Source organism: Leptonychotes weddellii, chromosome 11, assembly GCF_054177405.1.
Source record: "Leptonychotes weddellii isolate Sample4059 chromosome 11, ASM5417740v2, whole genome shotgun sequence".
Taxonomy (NCBI): Eukaryota; Metazoa; Chordata; class Mammalia; order Carnivora; family Phocidae; genus Leptonychotes; species Leptonychotes weddellii.
The window spans coordinates 47841383-47859344 of record NC_138379.1 but is presented as its reverse complement, the minus strand read 5'-3'; the positions used below and the strand labels follow the sequence as shown (position 1 = coordinate 47859344).

Here is a 17962-nt window from a genome sequence, read left to right as displayed (position 1 = left end):
ACAATTTTTTTCTGAACTATTTGAGAATATGTTATAGACATCATACATCTTCCCTCCTAAATTCTTGTATTTCCCAAGAACAAGGACATGATCATACACAACACTGTATAGTTATAAAAATCAACTTAACCTTGATAATGTCCATAGGCCATATGCAGAGTTCACCAATTGTGCCAATACGTCCGTTTATAGAATTTTTTTTTCCAGTCCAGGATTATCTATTGCATTTGTCATCTCTCTCTAATCTCCTTTCATCTGGAACAGTTTTGTAACCCTCCTTTGTCTTTCAGTACTTTGATATTTTTAAAAAATAAGGCCTATTATTTTGTAGAATGTCCTCCGTTGGCGTTTACCTGAATCAGTTACCACTATAGTGATTGTAAGATGATGATTTTCTAACTCCTCCCTTTCTTATGTTTTTACTAATTGCATTCTACTATACAGAAGAGTTGTCCTTTTTCCCATATTTATTTACATTGATATAGACTCATGGATTTTTACATTATTCAATAGGTTATAATCCATTACTATTATTATTCATTTTAATGCTCAAATTGTCCCAGATTTGGCCGATATGAGCTCCTTTGATTGAATTCTGTATCCTCTCTCCTTTCGATATGTCTCCATCCTTTTTTGAGCACTTCCTTATTTTCCGGCAGGAGATGATGTTCCACGTTCATCTTGTATTATTGATAAATCATCTGTCTAGCTTTTCTTAATCCTGATAAGGTAATGTATATACAGTCTATTAGTGTTCTTACTATTATGGTATTTGAGAATGAGTTAATTATTTCCTAACAATCTGATTTGCCTCTAGCTCCAAAATTCTGATTCTGATTTCAGAAGACATACTTGCTAACTCTCTTCCTTTTGTGTTTTATAGGTAACTGTAGAGCTTATTATAGATAACAAGGATTTCACTGGTGTGAATACTAAATTAAGTAGCAGCACCCAACATAGCCCATGTGCTCTTGCAAGTCCAGATAAGACACTATCAGAATCTGGTCAATATGTTACCTGTACCAAAAATCCAGAGAACCTAAATCAAATTCAAAAAGAAGCTGCAAAGAAAGTGCAAAATTTGGTGCTCCCCAGCCCAAAGTCACCAAGTCCTGTTGCACCAAATCCTTCAACCTTCATGGCTGTGCCAGCCTCTCACGATTTAGCAAATCAGACAAATGGGTCAACAAAAGAGACTGCTTTGCTGTTGCATGTGCTCTTGATGGTGCCAGATGGGAAAGATTTCATTACTGGAGAATCTGACAAACAACCACCGTGCAATATTTATTTAAATTGCAAACTTTTCAGCACAGAGGAAGTCACCAGATCTGTCATCGCATGGGGCACAACACAACCAGTCTTTAACTTTTTTCAGGTAACTGTATATATCTTAACCTTCCATATCCATTAAGGATGTATGGGGGCAGAGACAAGTAGGTTTCCCAAATCATAATTCCATTATAAAAGAAACCTAGAATGTTCAGACTGGGAGAGACCTTTGTAATTATCTGCCATGCAGATCCATTCCCACTGTGGGATTAGAAGAGGAAAAGACGTTGTCAACTTTTAAAACTTATGTCTTCATTTCCTTTTGTTCTGTCTCAGTTGAGATGGTTTCCTACTGTTTCTTTTGCCTGAGTTCTGAATTATATTCCTTTCTGCTTCCTTTAGAACTAAACTTTCCCCCTTTCTTTTCTGTATCTCCAAACTCTTCTTTTAACTCTAGTTAACTTTTTTATATATTTTTTCTCTCCTTTATTCCTCTACTTATTTCAGTACTTATCTTGCTTGATTTCTTTGTAGGATTTGATGCTATTGCTTAAATTGTTTCCTTTTTTGATTTTTATAACTCTACTCTCTTATTTTCTTCCTGAATCAACAACTGTTCTTTTTCAGTCTGTGGGCCAGTAGGAAAAGAGTAGTGACCCCAGCACTTCTTTCTCCTTTTCTCTTACCTTTAATTATTGGTGCTCCTGTTCATTGCTCCTTGGCTGTCTTCCAAACCAACCCTCTTTTCCCATGGTCACTACTTCTATTCCCATAGCTTCAGCTATTATTTTTATGAAGATAACTTCCAAATCCATACTTCCATGTAAGCCAGACATTTCTGATCAGGTTTCTGATCTCTCTGTCTAGCTGCTGGTCATCATCCCCAGATGTCTCAAAAGCACTTTACACTTGGCTTAGACCTAATGCACTGCCTGGCATATCGGAGGTATTGAATAAAGATGTCTAAATGAAAAAAGGAATTCAGATGTGTCCAAATCTGAATTTATTATTCCTTCCAAATCTGTTCCACCTCCTCCTTTCTGCCCTAATTCATATTGTAATCTACTCAGAAACCCAAGCAGAACCTGAAAGGTATCCTTGACTCTTTATTACATAATTATTCACCAAATCCAATAGATGCTGCTAACTTAATTATCTCCAGAATGAATCTTTCTGTACCTCAACTAAGTTGCCAGTGCTTTCATTCAGGCCCTCTTTCTCATTCCAGATGGTCTTCAGTCTAGTCTGTTTCTGGTCTTTCCCTGTCCATTCCTTTTTGTACCAGTAGGAATGATCTTTCTAAAACATTAACCTGAACATTTTTCTCCCCTGCTTTAAACTTTTCAGTGATTCCCCATAGCCTTCAGAATAGAGTCCAGATGTTTAGTGTGAACTACAAGACCCTTTAAGAACTGACTGTCTTCCCTTCAGAACTCTTCCCTTCACACTAGGTAGTGAAGCTATGTTCAGCTACTGGAGGTTTCGTGAACGTTCTCTTTCCCTACCGCTGTGTCTTTACATGTACTTTTCCTTCTGCCTTGCAGTTCTTTCTCAGCCTTCATGACTCCTATTAGGCAGAGCTTTTTATACTAGTTAACTTTTTTTAAGATTTTATTTATTAGAGAGAGAATGAGAAAGAGAGAGCACATGAGAAGGGGAAGGGTCAGAGGGAGAAGCAGACTCCCCACTGAGCAGGGAGCCCGATGCGGGACTCGATCCCGGGACTCCAGGATCATGACCTGAGCCGAAGGCAGTCGCCCAACCAACTGAGCCACCGAGGCGCCCTATACTAGTTAACTTCTGCGTATCCTTAAGAATTTAGGGTTACTTTCTGCCAGCAGCTTTCTCTGAAATCTCCCTATTTGTCAGGTTAGGTCGCTGTGTTTTCACTTATTTTGATTTCACAGAACAGAAATGTGCTCAGGGTACCTTATGTAATTGGAGTTTCTTAGATGGATACAAAAGTAGGTGAGCTCAGGTTCTCTGCTCTTCTGGTATCTTCCTCTCATCTTGCCGTACATCATTTCTGGTTTCACCCCTTTTCCTTTCATGTTTTCTGTTGGTTTCATCCTGGGGCTTGGGCTTATCTCTCCTGTGCTGATGCAGTTATGCTACCCTTCAAATTGGTGGGCCCTTGATTCTGCCTTTAATTTAACTGACTCGCTCTTGGCTACAAATCTCTGCTTCTCTTTGTGACTTTTCCTTTCTCTTTCAGCTACCAGCTGACTGGCCAGTTCTCGAATAATTTTACATTGAAAAATCCAGTTGAACATTTGGCTTGTTATTTACCATGACATTGGGTTGGGCAGAGCTTTTTGCACTAGGCCATACCATCCAACCAGTAGGATTGGCTGCCCTTTGATTAGGTGCTGAACCCTTGTCTAGTCAGTAGCCATCTTTCTTTCAAAAACATCTGGGGGTTGGGAGGGGCAGGAAAAAAAGTCTGTCTCACAGAGGGGTTTACAAATGGGTCATTTTGCCTTAGAAAGGCTTGGATGAGGCAATGAGGCGATGAGGCGGCAGGCAGTGATTGACATGTCCAGCAACCTTCTCTGTGTCCTCAAAGCCCTGTCTATATGAGCTTTGTCATCAGAGAACTCATACCATTTTGTATTTGGCCTTTATATGTTGGTCACTTACACCAGACTGGCTTCTCTTGAGGATACAGAGTGGGTTTTATTTTAATGTCTTCAGCTTCTAGCACTGTGCAGGGCTTTCAGTTCAAATTGGGCTTTCAGTTAGTACTTGTTAAATAAAAGCATAGATTAATCCTTTGTCTCAGGTGTGGGTTTTTATTTTGTTTTGTTTTTTGATTGCTCCTCTCCCCAGGTGATTCCTGTCTCTCTGTCTTCCAAATACCTGGAAAGGCTGAAGGACAATGTGATGGTAATTGAAACATGGAACAAGTTGCGGAGCCCAGGACAGGACAAGTTGCAGGACAAGTTGCTTGGGCTGGTGAAACTCCCCCTCCATCAGTTTTACATGTCATTCAAGTAAATAGGATCTTTTGGAGTATTCTTTACTTTACATCTTTATCTTTGTATAGACTGAAGAGAAATTCTTTTGGTTTGCAAAAATGACTAGCCCAATAATACCTTGGAGGACTTTTCTCAATTTCACCACAGTCGCTGCACTTTCTCCTCTGTTAAAACAGTTTTACAGATACTGCTTACCCTGTTTCAGGCCCTATGCTAAGAACCTTATATACATCAAGTCATTTAATCCTCACAACAGTTTTCTAAGGCAGGTAATTTTTATTTCCCCTATTTTACAGATGTGTTAACAAAGGCACAGAGGATTTAAATAACTTGTTATATATATTGTAAGTAGTAGAACCAGGGTTAGAACCCAGAGAGTTCTACTGCTTCACCAAGAAGCTCTACTGCCAAAGGTTATCACCTCACAAAACTAATGGTTTAGTTCTCTGTCACAAAAATGTTAGTACTGTTTACTTCAGCTATTTGCAAGATTTCTATACTGAGTGTTGTCTTTTGGACCTTCACATTTGATCACTGTACCTCACTTTTCACTGTGCAACACCCCCATAAGGTATTGATTTATCTGAAGGGTATTTCTGTCCTCACTACAGACTGTTCATTTTTTCTTTTGGTTCAAGGTACTGATTTTTAGTTATTTTAGCACTGACTTCTTTCCTAACAGCCTTCTTATGGTTCTGTGTTTTATATGCTGTTATTTTACATTTTACAGAGAACGCTTTTGTGGGCACAGTTTCACATGAGCCTTTCTATAACCCCAGGAAGTATTATCATTATCCCCTTTTTACAAATGAGGAAACTTAATCTTTTGACTTGCAGAAGTCAGCCTCTCTGGCTTTCTTTTCATCATCTGTAAAATGAGGGTGATGCTAGACCCCCTGTCTCCCTTATGGCACAACTGTGAGAAAACAAGTGGGTAAGCCTTCTGTGAACAGTGAAATACTTAGGCTGGTAACACTGGAAAGCATGGTCAGGCTAAGGAGTGCTGCTGGAATCATGCCTCTGTCAGCTACAGGCTTTTTCCCCTTTTTTAGTTGTGATATTAGTGTGGTCTGGTACTTCCCTTCCCTTCTCATTTCATTAGACCCCATTCTTTGCTGAAAGAGCGTAAAACAATAGTAGCTACCAGTTAATGAGTACTTTTATGTACTAAGTATTATAGTTGGTATTTTGGGTTTGTTATCTCAGCTAATCCTAACAACTGCCCTTTGATGGAAGTTTTATTACATACATTTTACAGAAGAGGAAACAGAAAGGTTAAATTGATTATTAGAGTCATTCAGCAAGTTAGTGTCAGAGCTAAGATTCAGCATGGTATAATGAAGAGCATTTGGACTTTTTCTCATCTATTAATAGTGGATAATATCAACTTTTGCAGTGTTAGAAGGGTTATAGATGGCAGATATTATTGGTAATATTATCCAGATCTTATCTGCCAGACTCCAAAGTCCATTTCAAATTGACCACACTGCCTCCCTGTAAAGTAATGCAATTCAGCAAGCCTGTACTGAGATAGCGCTCGATCCCAGATGCTGGGCTTGGGGTCATGGTGATAACAGACATAAATCAGACTGCTTTCAAAGTGCTACATTTGTAACTTAACTGCCTGGTAATTTTTATTTGATGAGCTATGGTAAAATCATATGTTTTTTTCAAACTAATGTTTTCTAGTTGTAGACCCATTTTTAACAAACTGAGAAAATAAGCCAAGTAGGAAATGCAGCAGCAACTCTGTGACATGACTGATGGTTGTTATTTGCTCATTCGCCATTTCTCTCCCTCTAGAGATCCCAGAATTTCTCGCCTGCTGCTTGATGCTCAGTACCCAGTTGTTGCTGTTGACAGCTACATGCCTGTGATTGATGTGTTCTCAGGCCACCAAAACGGGAGTCTTCGCGTCTTCTTAGCCATGGGTTCTTCAGATCAGATAATGGCACTACAAAGATTAAAGAACGAAGAAGGAACACTTCCTCCCTTCAGCCCTAGGCCAGCCCATTTTCTGGATCAGCCATTTATAGCATCTGTTAATATGGTAATGATTAAACACTTGATAGTTTACAAAAACCATAATCTCATTTTAAGGTGTACAACGATGCTTTAATATATACGTAATATTGTGAAAGGATTACCACAGTGAAGCCATTTAACATATCAGTCACTTCACCTATTTACCTTTTTATGTGTGAAGTGAGAACAGTTAAGGTCTATTAGCAAATTTTAAGTTTCATAATCTCATTTTATCTTGCGTGTTTTAATGAAACCATTGCCCCAAATCCTTATTTCAGTAGTGAAAAGGAACATATTTGCACTCCGATGCATGCTGTAGATCCAAGGAATTATTTGTTTTGTGGTTTAAATATATATCTGTCCCTCTGAAATTTTTGAATTTATAAAGAAACTCTAATTGGACAACCACATCCTAATCGTCTAATTTACTAACTTAATTAATTGCCTCTTTAAAAATTGGGGTGAACCTAAGACTGCATTTTAAAAGGTCTTAACTAAAAAGGAGATAATCCAGGAGGGAAAAATAGGGGTGGGAGGTTGACAGTGATCCCAAATGTAGGCCCGCAAAATCTTACTCTGTTTCTTAACCAAATCCATGTTGGAAAGTTACAGTAAAGTTTCTTGCTCTTCTACAAGTAAATTCTTAAAAGTAATTTGTTTTGTACGGTGTTGAACAATTGAGAAAGCACATTGATATACTTTTTACATGTTTATTTCCCTAGTACTACATGAGGGGAACCATTGTCATTCACTTTTCAGGTGGTGAAACAGAGTCAAAAGAAGTTATGTTATTTGTCCAGGGTCATATAGCTAAGAATGGGAAAATCAGAGTTTAGACACAGGCCTTTTTTTTTTTTTAGAGAGAGAGAGAGCACGTGCAAGTAGGGGGAAGAGCAGAGGGGGAGAGAGAGAATCTCAAGCAGACTCCCTGCTATGGAGCCCTATGCAGGGCTCAGTCTTACAACCCTGAGATCATGACCTGAGCTGAAATCAAAAGTCAGACACTTAACCTACTGAGCCACCAGGCGCCCCCAGACACTGGCCTTTTGACTTAAAAGTCCAATCTTCATTCTGTTGTATCATGTCCTAGTGTATTTTACCTTTGGTGTCTTTACCAGTATAGCCAAATCTCAGTCTCCACATGATTTAAGTACGTTATGTTTTTAAATCTGAATCTGAATGACAAATGTGATGTCTCTAACAGAGAAAGATTAGGAAAATGTCTATGAGTAGGTTATTGTTTATTTGTATGTTATGAACTCCAAACTTTACTGTTTCTATTAGATACTAGTGTCTATTACTAGATAATAGTAGCTTTTTAAATTTAAATATGACAGAAAAGCACAAAGAAAATTTATCTATAATATCCCCAAGTCTATTTAGTGTTATATGGCCCTCACATTGCAGTGTAGACTCAGGTTTTGTTAAATGCCATACCAAAAGTTAGAAAATATTACTATGAGCATAAAAGAACTCTTGGAAAGATTAGATATCTGTAAATACAGTTGTTTTTCTTCTTGTACTCATGTCCCTTATCCATTTCAGCATCTGCAGAACTGAATTATTAGATTACTCTAATACTGTATGACCAAATTAAGCAGCTGCTGAGATTATGAGAGGTTTTTTTCTTTAACCCGTATTTTTCTTCTCTGGGGAAACAAACTGAAAGTTCTCTGTTTCCCTAAGGAAGGTTTTGGAGCAGATATTGCTGATAGGTTTTTAGAATACAAAGTAAAGACCTTATGCAATTTCTATTCCGAATTCATGGGATTAGTACTTAGAATGTTAAACACATATAAATCATACAGTTTGACCCCTATCTGAATCCTGAATTCCCTCTTTGAATAGTCCCAATTATCAGTTGTCTTGTGTCTGTTGAAGCTGTATAGAGTAGAGGTAAAGAGCTTGGCTGTAGAGTCAGACTACCTGAATTCAAACCCTGGTTCCGCTGTTGTTAGCTATGCATGTTAAATTAGCTATTACAAGTGAAGGGCTTATTATAGTGCCTGGCTATAGTAAATAATAAAAACCTTAAATTGTTATTAGTATAGGTTACCTTCAGTAATGGTATGTTCACAACCTCCCCTACTAGTCCTTACCATTAATGAATAGTCTCAGTGTTATTCCCAACTTTATTAAAAATAGTATGTAAATTGGGGCATCTGGCTAGCTCAGTCAGTAGAGTGTGGGACTCTTGATCTCAGGGTCGTGAGTTCAAGCCCTACATTGGGCATGGAGCCTACTTAAAAAAAATTAGTATATTAATACCTATTTGCTTCATGTGTATATTTTTTATCCTATTAAGATCTTCTTAATGTATTCTATTAGTGTACTAAGAATCAGAAGCCAGTGTTGAATTTTATTAAATACCTTTTTAGCATTTATTGAGATAGTCATGTTTTTAATGCAGTGAATTACATTTATGGATTTTCTAATATTGACCAAGTCTCACAGTCTAGAGTAAATCCACCTTGATCTGATTACAGTGAGCAGTTGTGAGATGTATACACAATGAAAATTAAGAATCTGTTTTAGTATCAGCTAATTACACCTATTTCTTCATGTAGACTCAGATTTCATAGAGAAACAGGAATATTCTAAGAAACTTTTTCTTTAAAGCTCACCAGTATCTCTATTTCATTTAATAGGCGGAGGACCAAAGAAATGGATTGATGGAGCATCACTTTGAGCTCCATGTAGAGAAAGTTAAAGGGCTAGCCCCTCTTCAGGCAACAGTCTGGGGAGAAGCAGATTGTTATGTCCAATACTACTTTCCAGTTCAAGACTCCCAATCCAGTGTGCTAAAAGGACCTGAGTTCCCTGAAAATGGTAGGTTTGGGAGGTTAGAGTTTCTCATTCTTGTATGGTTCTTTCATTGGCTATACTTAGAATTTTGTTTTTTCCTGAGTGAATTTTGTGTTCCTAAATGTTCCTAGTCTTAACCTGGATAGTACAGGAGATGGGCTAAGTTTTTATTTTTCTTTTCTTATGTTATTTCTTGTAATTTTTTATTTTGATATGATTTCAAAGTTACAGAACATTTAACAAAAATGGTACAAAGAACTTAACATATTATCTTACTACTTACTACTTTACCTAGATCCACAAGTTATTTATATTTTGCCCCATCTTATATCATTTACATGCCTACTCACTCTTATCTATACACATACAGTTGATTCTCATTACTCATGGTAGTTATATTCTACATAACATAGCAATGTCAGGGACACTGAATTAGAGAATACTGAACCATTGCTTTTAGGGGAAATATGTACATATATATAGCTCACATAGATCATAATTGTAAATCCTAAAACAACTTATTCGAGTAGATTTTACTTTATTTTACAAAAGAGAGAACAAGGTTCAGAAATGTTAAGTGACTGAAGCTGCCCCAGTGACAATAACAAGGTGCACATTCAGACCCCATCCAACTGGCCCCAGAGCCAGATACTCTTGCACTACACCACACTAGCCTCTCCCATCTCCATCATCTGATCATCTCTGAGAGCTAAAACAAGAAAGCAGAGTGTCACTTTGTCCAGGCTCAGCTGGGAATGATCAAGTCAGGTGACTCAAATGTTTTGCCAATCTCAGCATGTCCACAAATAACTGCAAAAGAGCTGCCAGTATTGATTTTTGGGTTTCAAATAAGGGACTTGTATCCAGAATATATTAAAAAAAAAAGTCTTACAAATAATAATAAAAAACAATCTAATTAAAAAATATTCAGAAGGGGGCGCCTGGGTGGCTCAGTTGGTTAAGCGACTGCCTTCGGCTCAGGTCATGATCCTGGAGTCCCGGGATCGAGTCCCGCATCGGGCTCCCTGCTCAGCAGGGAGTCTGCTTCTCCCTGACCCTCCCCCCTCTCATGCTCTCTCTCTGTCTCGTTCTCTCTCAAATAAATAAATAAAATCTTAAAAAAAAAAAAAATATTCAGAAGATCTAAATAGACATTTTTCCTAAGATATACAAAGGCCAATAAGCACATGAAAAGATAACTCAGCATCATTAGTCATTTGAGAATGAAAACCAAAAGCACCACAAGATACCACTTCTTTTCACCAAAATGGCAATAATTAAAAAGCCAAAAAACAAAAACAAAGAATAGACTAACAGGTGTTGACAAGGATGTGGAGAAATTGCAACCCTTAGATATTGTCCAGCAATAAAGGGATCTCTTTCTTCTGTATTATCATGGAACCTTTGGGGACCATAGCTACTAGGGAAATGGGCCTTGGTAGAAGTAAGACAGAAGATAAAAGTTCTGGTTCCAGGTCCATGACCTACTACCTCTAAGACCTTTGGGTTCACTATGTAACCTCAATATGTCTGTATTCTGTCTGTTAAGTAGGAGTAATAATAGTTGCTTTGTTTTCCTCACAGGAGTATTGTGAGGATGAAATTGAATAATACTGGATATTAACATACTATCTGACTACATAGAAAACCCTAAATGTTGTGTTTGATTATTCTGAATTGCTTTTCTTTTCCAAAGGAATCTCTTTGAAGCCTTTCAGATCTGCAACCACACTCTGTGTTCCAGATCCCATCTTTAATAGTGAACACCATCACTCTCTCCTGTTGCCAGCTGAAGTTCCAGTGCAAAGGCTTCTACTGAGTGCCTTCTCTGCACAAGGGCTTGTGCCTGGAGGTGGAGTCCAGTTTGAAGTCTGGTGCAGGTATAATGTGAAACCAATTTTGTGCCTAGAAAGGAAGTACACAATCATAGAGCATGCTTCCCTTGACAGCTTAGGTTGAATTGTAAGGAAGCTAAGCAATCCCTTCTACCCTATTTTATATGATCTGGCTTGTTAGTGACTCTTCTCCAGATTTTGCTGAAATCTGAATTATTAGGCTCTTGGGAGCAGATGTATCTCATGCTTTTAAGTGCTTGTAACATTTGGAAGTGAAGTTCTATCAGTTTTACCTCCTACTGTTCTTAAATATTCAGTCACCTGTTTTCTCCTATTTACTGCCTTATTTGGTTCAGTCCCTCATCATATCATGCCTAAATTACTGATAGCCTCCTGACTGGTCTTCCCACTTCTAAACTTATTTCTTATAATCCTTTCTTCCCACCACCAGAAGAGTAGCCTTCATAAAATATAAATCCACTCATGTCACAGACTTGACATGAATACAGATGCTGCTTTGCGTCCCTGCTCCCAAGAAACCAACAAAAATGACAAAGAGCATATAGATATAAAAGACAGAGCATCCAGAACAGAACGAGGGAAGAGTACCATTCACTTGCCAGCAACTTTTCCTAAAAACAGTCAGGTGAATTTAGGTTTGATTTAAAACTGATATAAGGGGGCGCCTGGGTGGCTCAGTTGGTTAAGCGACTGCCTTCGGCTCAGGTCATGATTCTGGAGTCCCGGGATCGAGTCCCGCATCGGGCTCCCTGCTTGGAGGGGAGTCTGCTTCTCCCTCTGACCCTCCTCCCTCTCATGCTCTCTGTATCTCATTCTCTCTGTCTCAAATAAATAAATAAAATCTTTAAAAAAAATAAAATAAAATAAAACTGATATAAGAATGGAATATTTTGACAAGAGAAGGAAGTAGAGTAGGTACTAACAGATCCTTTAAATTTGAGGGACTTAGGCCTCAAGCCATAGAAGAGATTGGGACTGCTCCATTTAGAACCACTTTTGCTGCTACAGGATGAATGCTCTCAAAAGTGTCTACTCCCAGAAGTCCAAGTCAGATGCAGATAACTAAACAGAAAGCTTGTAGGAAGCTGGGGTTTATTCTGAACACAGAGTATAATTTATGGAGTTCCTCCTCCACAGGATGGGCAATAAATCCAGCCAGACACAACCACAACTGTATGCCATAAATACAGAACAACCAGGCTCCAAAGATAGCTTGATACCAAAAGCTGATCCCTCGGGCAAATTGAATCATTCATCCACCTAATTCTTCCAACTGACAGCTTGTGCTTTTTGCGGCTTACAGATACTATTATCCTGACGTGAGAGATCAGGTGGTTGCCAAAGGAACCTTGCCGTTATCAAGGATCTGTGCCATGGTAACCATGCAGCACCGTGAGGATGTGGGAATACAGACCTTTAATCTCCCTTTAACCCCCAGGCTTGAGAACAGGAAAGAACTGAGGAACCAGTCATCAGGTAATTGAAGACTGCTTTGTCTCTCCTTTTCGAAATCAGTATACATAAATATCCCTTTTCTCTGTAAATAGTGACTCTTCATATTTTGAGAGGCTTACCCTTTTAAGAATCTGATGAAAACTATGATCTACCTTCTCTTACAAAAATGAACGTATTGGTGGCGCCTGGGTGGCTCAGTCGTTAAGCGTCTGCCTTCGGTTCAGGTCATGATCCCAGGGTCCTGGGATCGAGCCCCGCATCAGACTCCCTGCTCCGCGGGAAGCCTGCTTCTCCCTCTGCCACTCCCCCTGCTTGTGTTCCCTCTCTCACTGTGTCTCTGTCAAATAAATAAACAAAATCTTTTAAAAAAAAAAAAAATGAACATATTAGTTTACTCTATGCAAATTTTAGAAAATATTTCCATGGACTGTCTGCATAAATGTTGTTTGTCTCATTTCACCTTTAGCTTCAGCAAGCATTTAAGAAGCCTCACAGCAAAAGTCCTAAGTGTTATGTAGGTGTACTCAGAGAATTATTACTCCAGGGCAACATGAGCAGATGTGGGATTGGTGGAATACAGTTAGCATGACAGGGAATTCACTGTAAGGGAGGAAGAGGTTAGGATTTAAAGTTGAAAGGGATTCATTAAAATTTGGAGTTTTGAATTACATCCTAATTGTTTCAGTAGGATTGACCCACCCTCCAGGTACGTCATCAGATAACTAGAATTGGCCTCCTAAATGAAGTTACTGTGCTTGCTTGCTGGAGGGCTTGCTTGCTGAAGGGTATCTGCCAAAGCAAAAGGTTTTATTTTGCCATGATTAAGATTGAATTGTTCCTCCTAACTGTCACTGATCAGCTTGTTCTGTTATTTCTTAAAGCTTTCTCTGAAATGTGATAATAGGAAGGTAGAATTTTTATAAAAGGATGGCATATAAAGGGTGTTTCAGGTGGTGGTGGTAGAAGGGTGATAGAAATATAGGTGTGAAAACCTTTTAAAAGTTTAAAAAAGAAGAAAGGCTAGAGTCCATCTCAATTCTATAAAAATAACTGGGAGTTTAGGGGCTCCTAGGTGACTCAGTCAGTTAAGCGTCTGTCTTCAGCTCAGGTCATGATCTTTGGGTCCTGGGATTGAGCCGGGCGGCGGGCTCCCCGCTCAGCAGGGAGTCTGCTTTTCCCTCTCCTTCTGCCACTCCCCCCACCCCAGTCACTCTCTTTTTCTCTCAAATGAATAAATAAAAAATCTTAAAAAAAAAATAAGTGGGAGTTTAAAAAGTTTGAAATTAAGTTCTGCCTCTGATAGTTGTGCGATCTTGGCAAGCAGTTCAGTCTGACATAGTTTCTTGGATGTAAAGTGAAAATAGTAACTTTTGTTCTGCCTTTATTAATCCTAAAGTACAATAATATGAAGTGATTCTGGCCATGGACATTTTGTCTCACTGCTAATGACCCTTATTATTCATTAGGGTGTTTATCCTCTTCCTCTGACCAGGACTTGGGGTTTGGTAGAACAGAGACTCTTCCAGCTAACCTTTTTACCTTTTTTTCCTTTTGTCCTCATTAGGTTTACTGGATGTGGGCCTAAGGTACAGGCGTACTCCCAGGACAGCAGAGGGAGTTCTTGCTGCCCGAGCTGTCTCTATCTCAGTCCAGATTATCAGAGCCTGTGGTCTGCAAGCGGCAGCCAAGTAAGTCCACCTTAGAAAAGCAGTCCTCATCTTTTTCCACTGCAGTCCATACAGCATATGAGGCTCAGATATGCAAAACTTCCTTGTGTACAATTTCCAGTTTATTAAGCATAGCTTTATTTTTTTCTTTTTCTCTTAAGAAAGCATGTAAGTGCGCCTGGGTGGCTCAGTCGTTAGGCGTCTGCCTTTGGCTCGGGTGGTGATCCCAGGGTCCTGGGATCCCGCCCTGCATCAGGCTCCCTGCTCAGCGGGAGGCCTGCTTCTCCCTTTCCCGCTCCCCCTGCTGTGTTCCTTCTCTCACTTTGTCTCTCTCTGTCAAATAAATAAACAAAATCTTTAAAAAAAAAAAAAAAAGAAAGCATGTAAGACTATACATGAGTAAATCACTTGCAAACTTTACTACTTCAACTGTTATTAGCAACTTTGCTCCTTGATCTTATCCTCTATTCTACTTAACCACTCATTTACACAGGCAGACCCTATACCTCAAACTAAGCCAGGACCAATCACTACAACTCTTCTGTAATCCCATATTCAGTCTGTGAATACCACCTCCCATTTTTCTAGCTTGTTCCCCTTCGGTCTGTTCTCAACATGGAAACCAGTGATCCTATGAAAACTTAAGTCAGACCTTGACACACCTCTACTTAAAACCCATCAGTGACTTTTCATCTCATTCAAAGGAAAAGTCAAACTACTAAAAATGGCTATGAGGCCCCACATGATCTGGCTCCTTATTATCTTTATGACTTATCTTCTGCTCGTCTCCCCTCTGCTTACTTTACTCCAAACCACTGGCCTTATTGCTTCTGAACACACCAAGCTCATTCCCCTCAGGGAATTTGTCTTGCTGTTTTTTCTGCCTGGAACACTGTTGTTATATATGAACAGCATGGCCCTCTTTTTTTTTTTTTTTTTTTAAGATTTTTATTTATTTATTTATTTGTCAGAGAGAGAGAGAGTACAAGCAGGGGGAGCGGCAGGCAGGGGCAGAGGGAGAAGCAGGCTCCCCGCTGAGCAAGAAGCCCAATGCGGGACTTGATCCCAGTACCCAGGGATCATGACCTGAGCCAAAGGCAGATGCTTAGCCGAATTAGCCACCTAGGCATCCCAGCATGGCCCTCTCTTAATCTCCTTTAGGCTTTTGTTCATACTTCTCTCTACCTTGAATGTTCGTCCTTTTGTCCACTAAACAAACTCCTATTTTCTTTTGACTTGGTAGCTTCTTTGCAGCCTTCCTTTATTTCTTCCTACATGTGGACACAAGTGGCGCTTTGTCCTTTGTCTTCTATTTATTTCTTTTTGAGGATTTTATTTATTCATTCATTCATTTATTTATTTGAGAGACTGCACAAGCAAGGGGAGCAGCAGAGGGAAAGAGAGAAGTAGGCTCCTTTCTGAGCAAGGAGTCCAATGTGGGGCTCAGTTCCAGGGCCCTGGGATCATGACCTGGGCCAAAGGCAGGCAACCAACCAATTGAGCCACCCAGGTGCCCCTCTCCTTTGTCATTTAGCACCTTGGTTGTAGCCCGTATTACTCAGTTTCAGTGATTTGTATACATGAGTTTCCCCCACTTTGCTGTGAGTTCCTCTAGTCACTGTCTGAACTCCTCTCTGCCCCCTGCTACCACATAGCTTAATTCTAGCACATAACAGGTGCCCAGCAAGAAAGAGAACTAAGTCATGCTTCTACTATAGACTAGTTCACTTTGGACACAAGTTCAAGAAAGAAGCAGGTAAGTGTTCCATAACTTTTTCCCTTATTGTAAGGGAATCAGTCAGATCATTTGCCTTTAACTTCACAGTCTGTAAATAACTAACTGAATTACTGCCATGTGAGATCTGACACTAAAGCAGTTGGTAAAAATGTTCAGCCTGGTTAATATTTTTCGTCACTAAATTCTCCAAATGTACTTCTAGTGATTGCTGGAATCACTGTTAAGCAATCACTCCAGTGATTGCTGGAATGTTCATTTTGGTGTAAGTTTTACCAGGGCAGTTTTTTAATCATGTCATTCCCTCACATTAAAACTTTTGATGGTTTCCCATTGTCAGTAGCAGTGGTCTAATTTTAATCGTGCATTCCTATTAACAAAAAATAAAAAGTTTAGGGGCGCCTGGGTGGCTCAGTCACTAAGCGTCTGCCTTCGGCTCAGGTCATGATCCCAGTGTCCTGGGATTGAGCCCCACATTGGGCTCCCTGCTCGGTGGGAGGCCTGCTTCTCCCTCTCCCACTCCCCCTGCTTGTGTTCCCTCTGTCGCTGTCTCTCGCTGTCAAATAAATAAATAAAATCTTTTAAAAAAGAAAAAACAGAAAAAGAAAAGTTTAGCATACCCTCCGAATAGCTATATACTTTTCGTGTGTAAATCATCTTCATATACTACTATTTATTAAATACATTATAAAATATACAATGGCATATACAAAACTTTAACATATGAGATAACAAATATAGAAATTTTAATGTTTTCTTCCTATGCCCAAGTAGTTTCTCCTAAATATAAACCCCGTAGATTGTACACACTCTACTTTAGGGACTACTGGTTCACAGGATAAGCTCTAATCTGCTCAACTTGGCATTCAGAGCCCTTCTTAATCTCAGTCTTGAAAGAAGAGCAGGAATGCCCAAGAGAGCTGAAAACTATTCTGTTCACAGGGATGAACACATGCAAAGGCACGGAGGCGTGAAACTTGTGTCTGTGGAGTACTTGTTCTATGTAAGACCTAGCCAGGGTCAGAATCTGCAAATTAACCACGATTTAATTGGCAGAGAAGGACTTGGAGTTCAGATACTCAGTAGCTCTCTCATAGATAAGAAGCTCAGTAGTCCCTCTCTCCAGATCATAAAAAAAAGTCAGATCAGGTGGCAGGCAGTTTGTTGTTAACCTGCATTTGGTCTCTGTTACTGTTTCAAGAAGGAAGGGTAAGAAGCCAGGCCAGTTCTAACACTACATTCTTCTGGGGCAGTCCTACAGAATATGAGACAGACAAGGTATAATGGAAACAGATTGCACTAGAAATTGGACCCCTTGGCTTCTAGTCCCATCTCCCACTAGCTGTGCGTGATCTTGGGCTAGTTTCTTTACTTCTCTGGGTCTAAGTTTCTTCATCTGAAAAATGAAAATTATGAACACCTCTCCTGATTTTATAAGGATCAGTGTAAGAACTAACAAATATGAAGTGACTTTATAAATTACTAACTACTATACAAATGATTAGTTCCATTTGTATAGATAATTAACATTACCCTTATTATTAGCCAGCAAAATATAATAAAATCAGAAATAATAATACAACAAATTTGTTGTAGACAAATTGTGTAGACATATACCAGTCCACTATTAGTGATCATTTTAGGTTAATTTCATTAGAAATGAAAATGCAGTAAGCATATAACTATGCATACATCTTTAGTATTTGTTGTATCCTCATGCTGTCCTCATTTTAGCAAAGAGGACAATGAAACTTGGAAGAGTTTGAATAACTTGTCCAAGGTCACACGTTTAATTGAATGATAGAGCCAAGATTAAAACCCAGATCTGTATAACTCCCATTACTACCCTCTACTAATGTATTCCAAGTACAATAAAGAAGAAACCTCTCTAAATGCTTTGTGGCTATCAGGAAGCGCTTCAAAAACCAGTGACCTCTCTGGGGTGCCTAAGTTGGTAGAGCATGCAACTCTTGATCACAGGGTCATGAGTTCAAGCCCTACGTTGGGTGTAGACCTTACTTTATTTTTATTTATTTATTTTTTAATTTTATTATGTTATGTTAGTCACCATACAACACATCATTGGTTTTTGATGTGGTGATCCACGATCCATTGTTTTCGTATAACACCCAGTGCTCCATGCAGTACATGCCCTACTTAATACCCATCACC

General features: G+C 39.1%; 1 protein-coding gene across 1 annotated transcript in view; it reads left to right on the top strand.

The window, feature by feature from the left end:
• The window catches only part of C2CD3 (C2 domain containing 3 centriole elongation regulator), a 140562-nt gene that overhangs the window by 53445 nt on the left and 69155 nt on the right, over positions 1 to 17962 (top strand). Inside the window, exons 13-19 of the mRNA XM_081797327.1 lie at positions 884 to 1375; positions 4099 to 4262; positions 6051 to 6297; positions 8921 to 9101; positions 10774 to 10957; positions 12237 to 12409; positions 13953 to 14076. Of these exons, the coding sequence (XP_081653453.1) occupies positions 884 to 1375; positions 4099 to 4262; positions 6051 to 6297; positions 8921 to 9101; positions 10774 to 10957; positions 12237 to 12409; positions 13953 to 14076 (1565 nt within the window). The remainder of the gene's footprint in view (positions 1 to 883; positions 1376 to 4098; positions 4263 to 6050; positions 6298 to 8920; positions 9102 to 10773; positions 10958 to 12236; positions 12410 to 13952; positions 14077 to 17962) is intronic.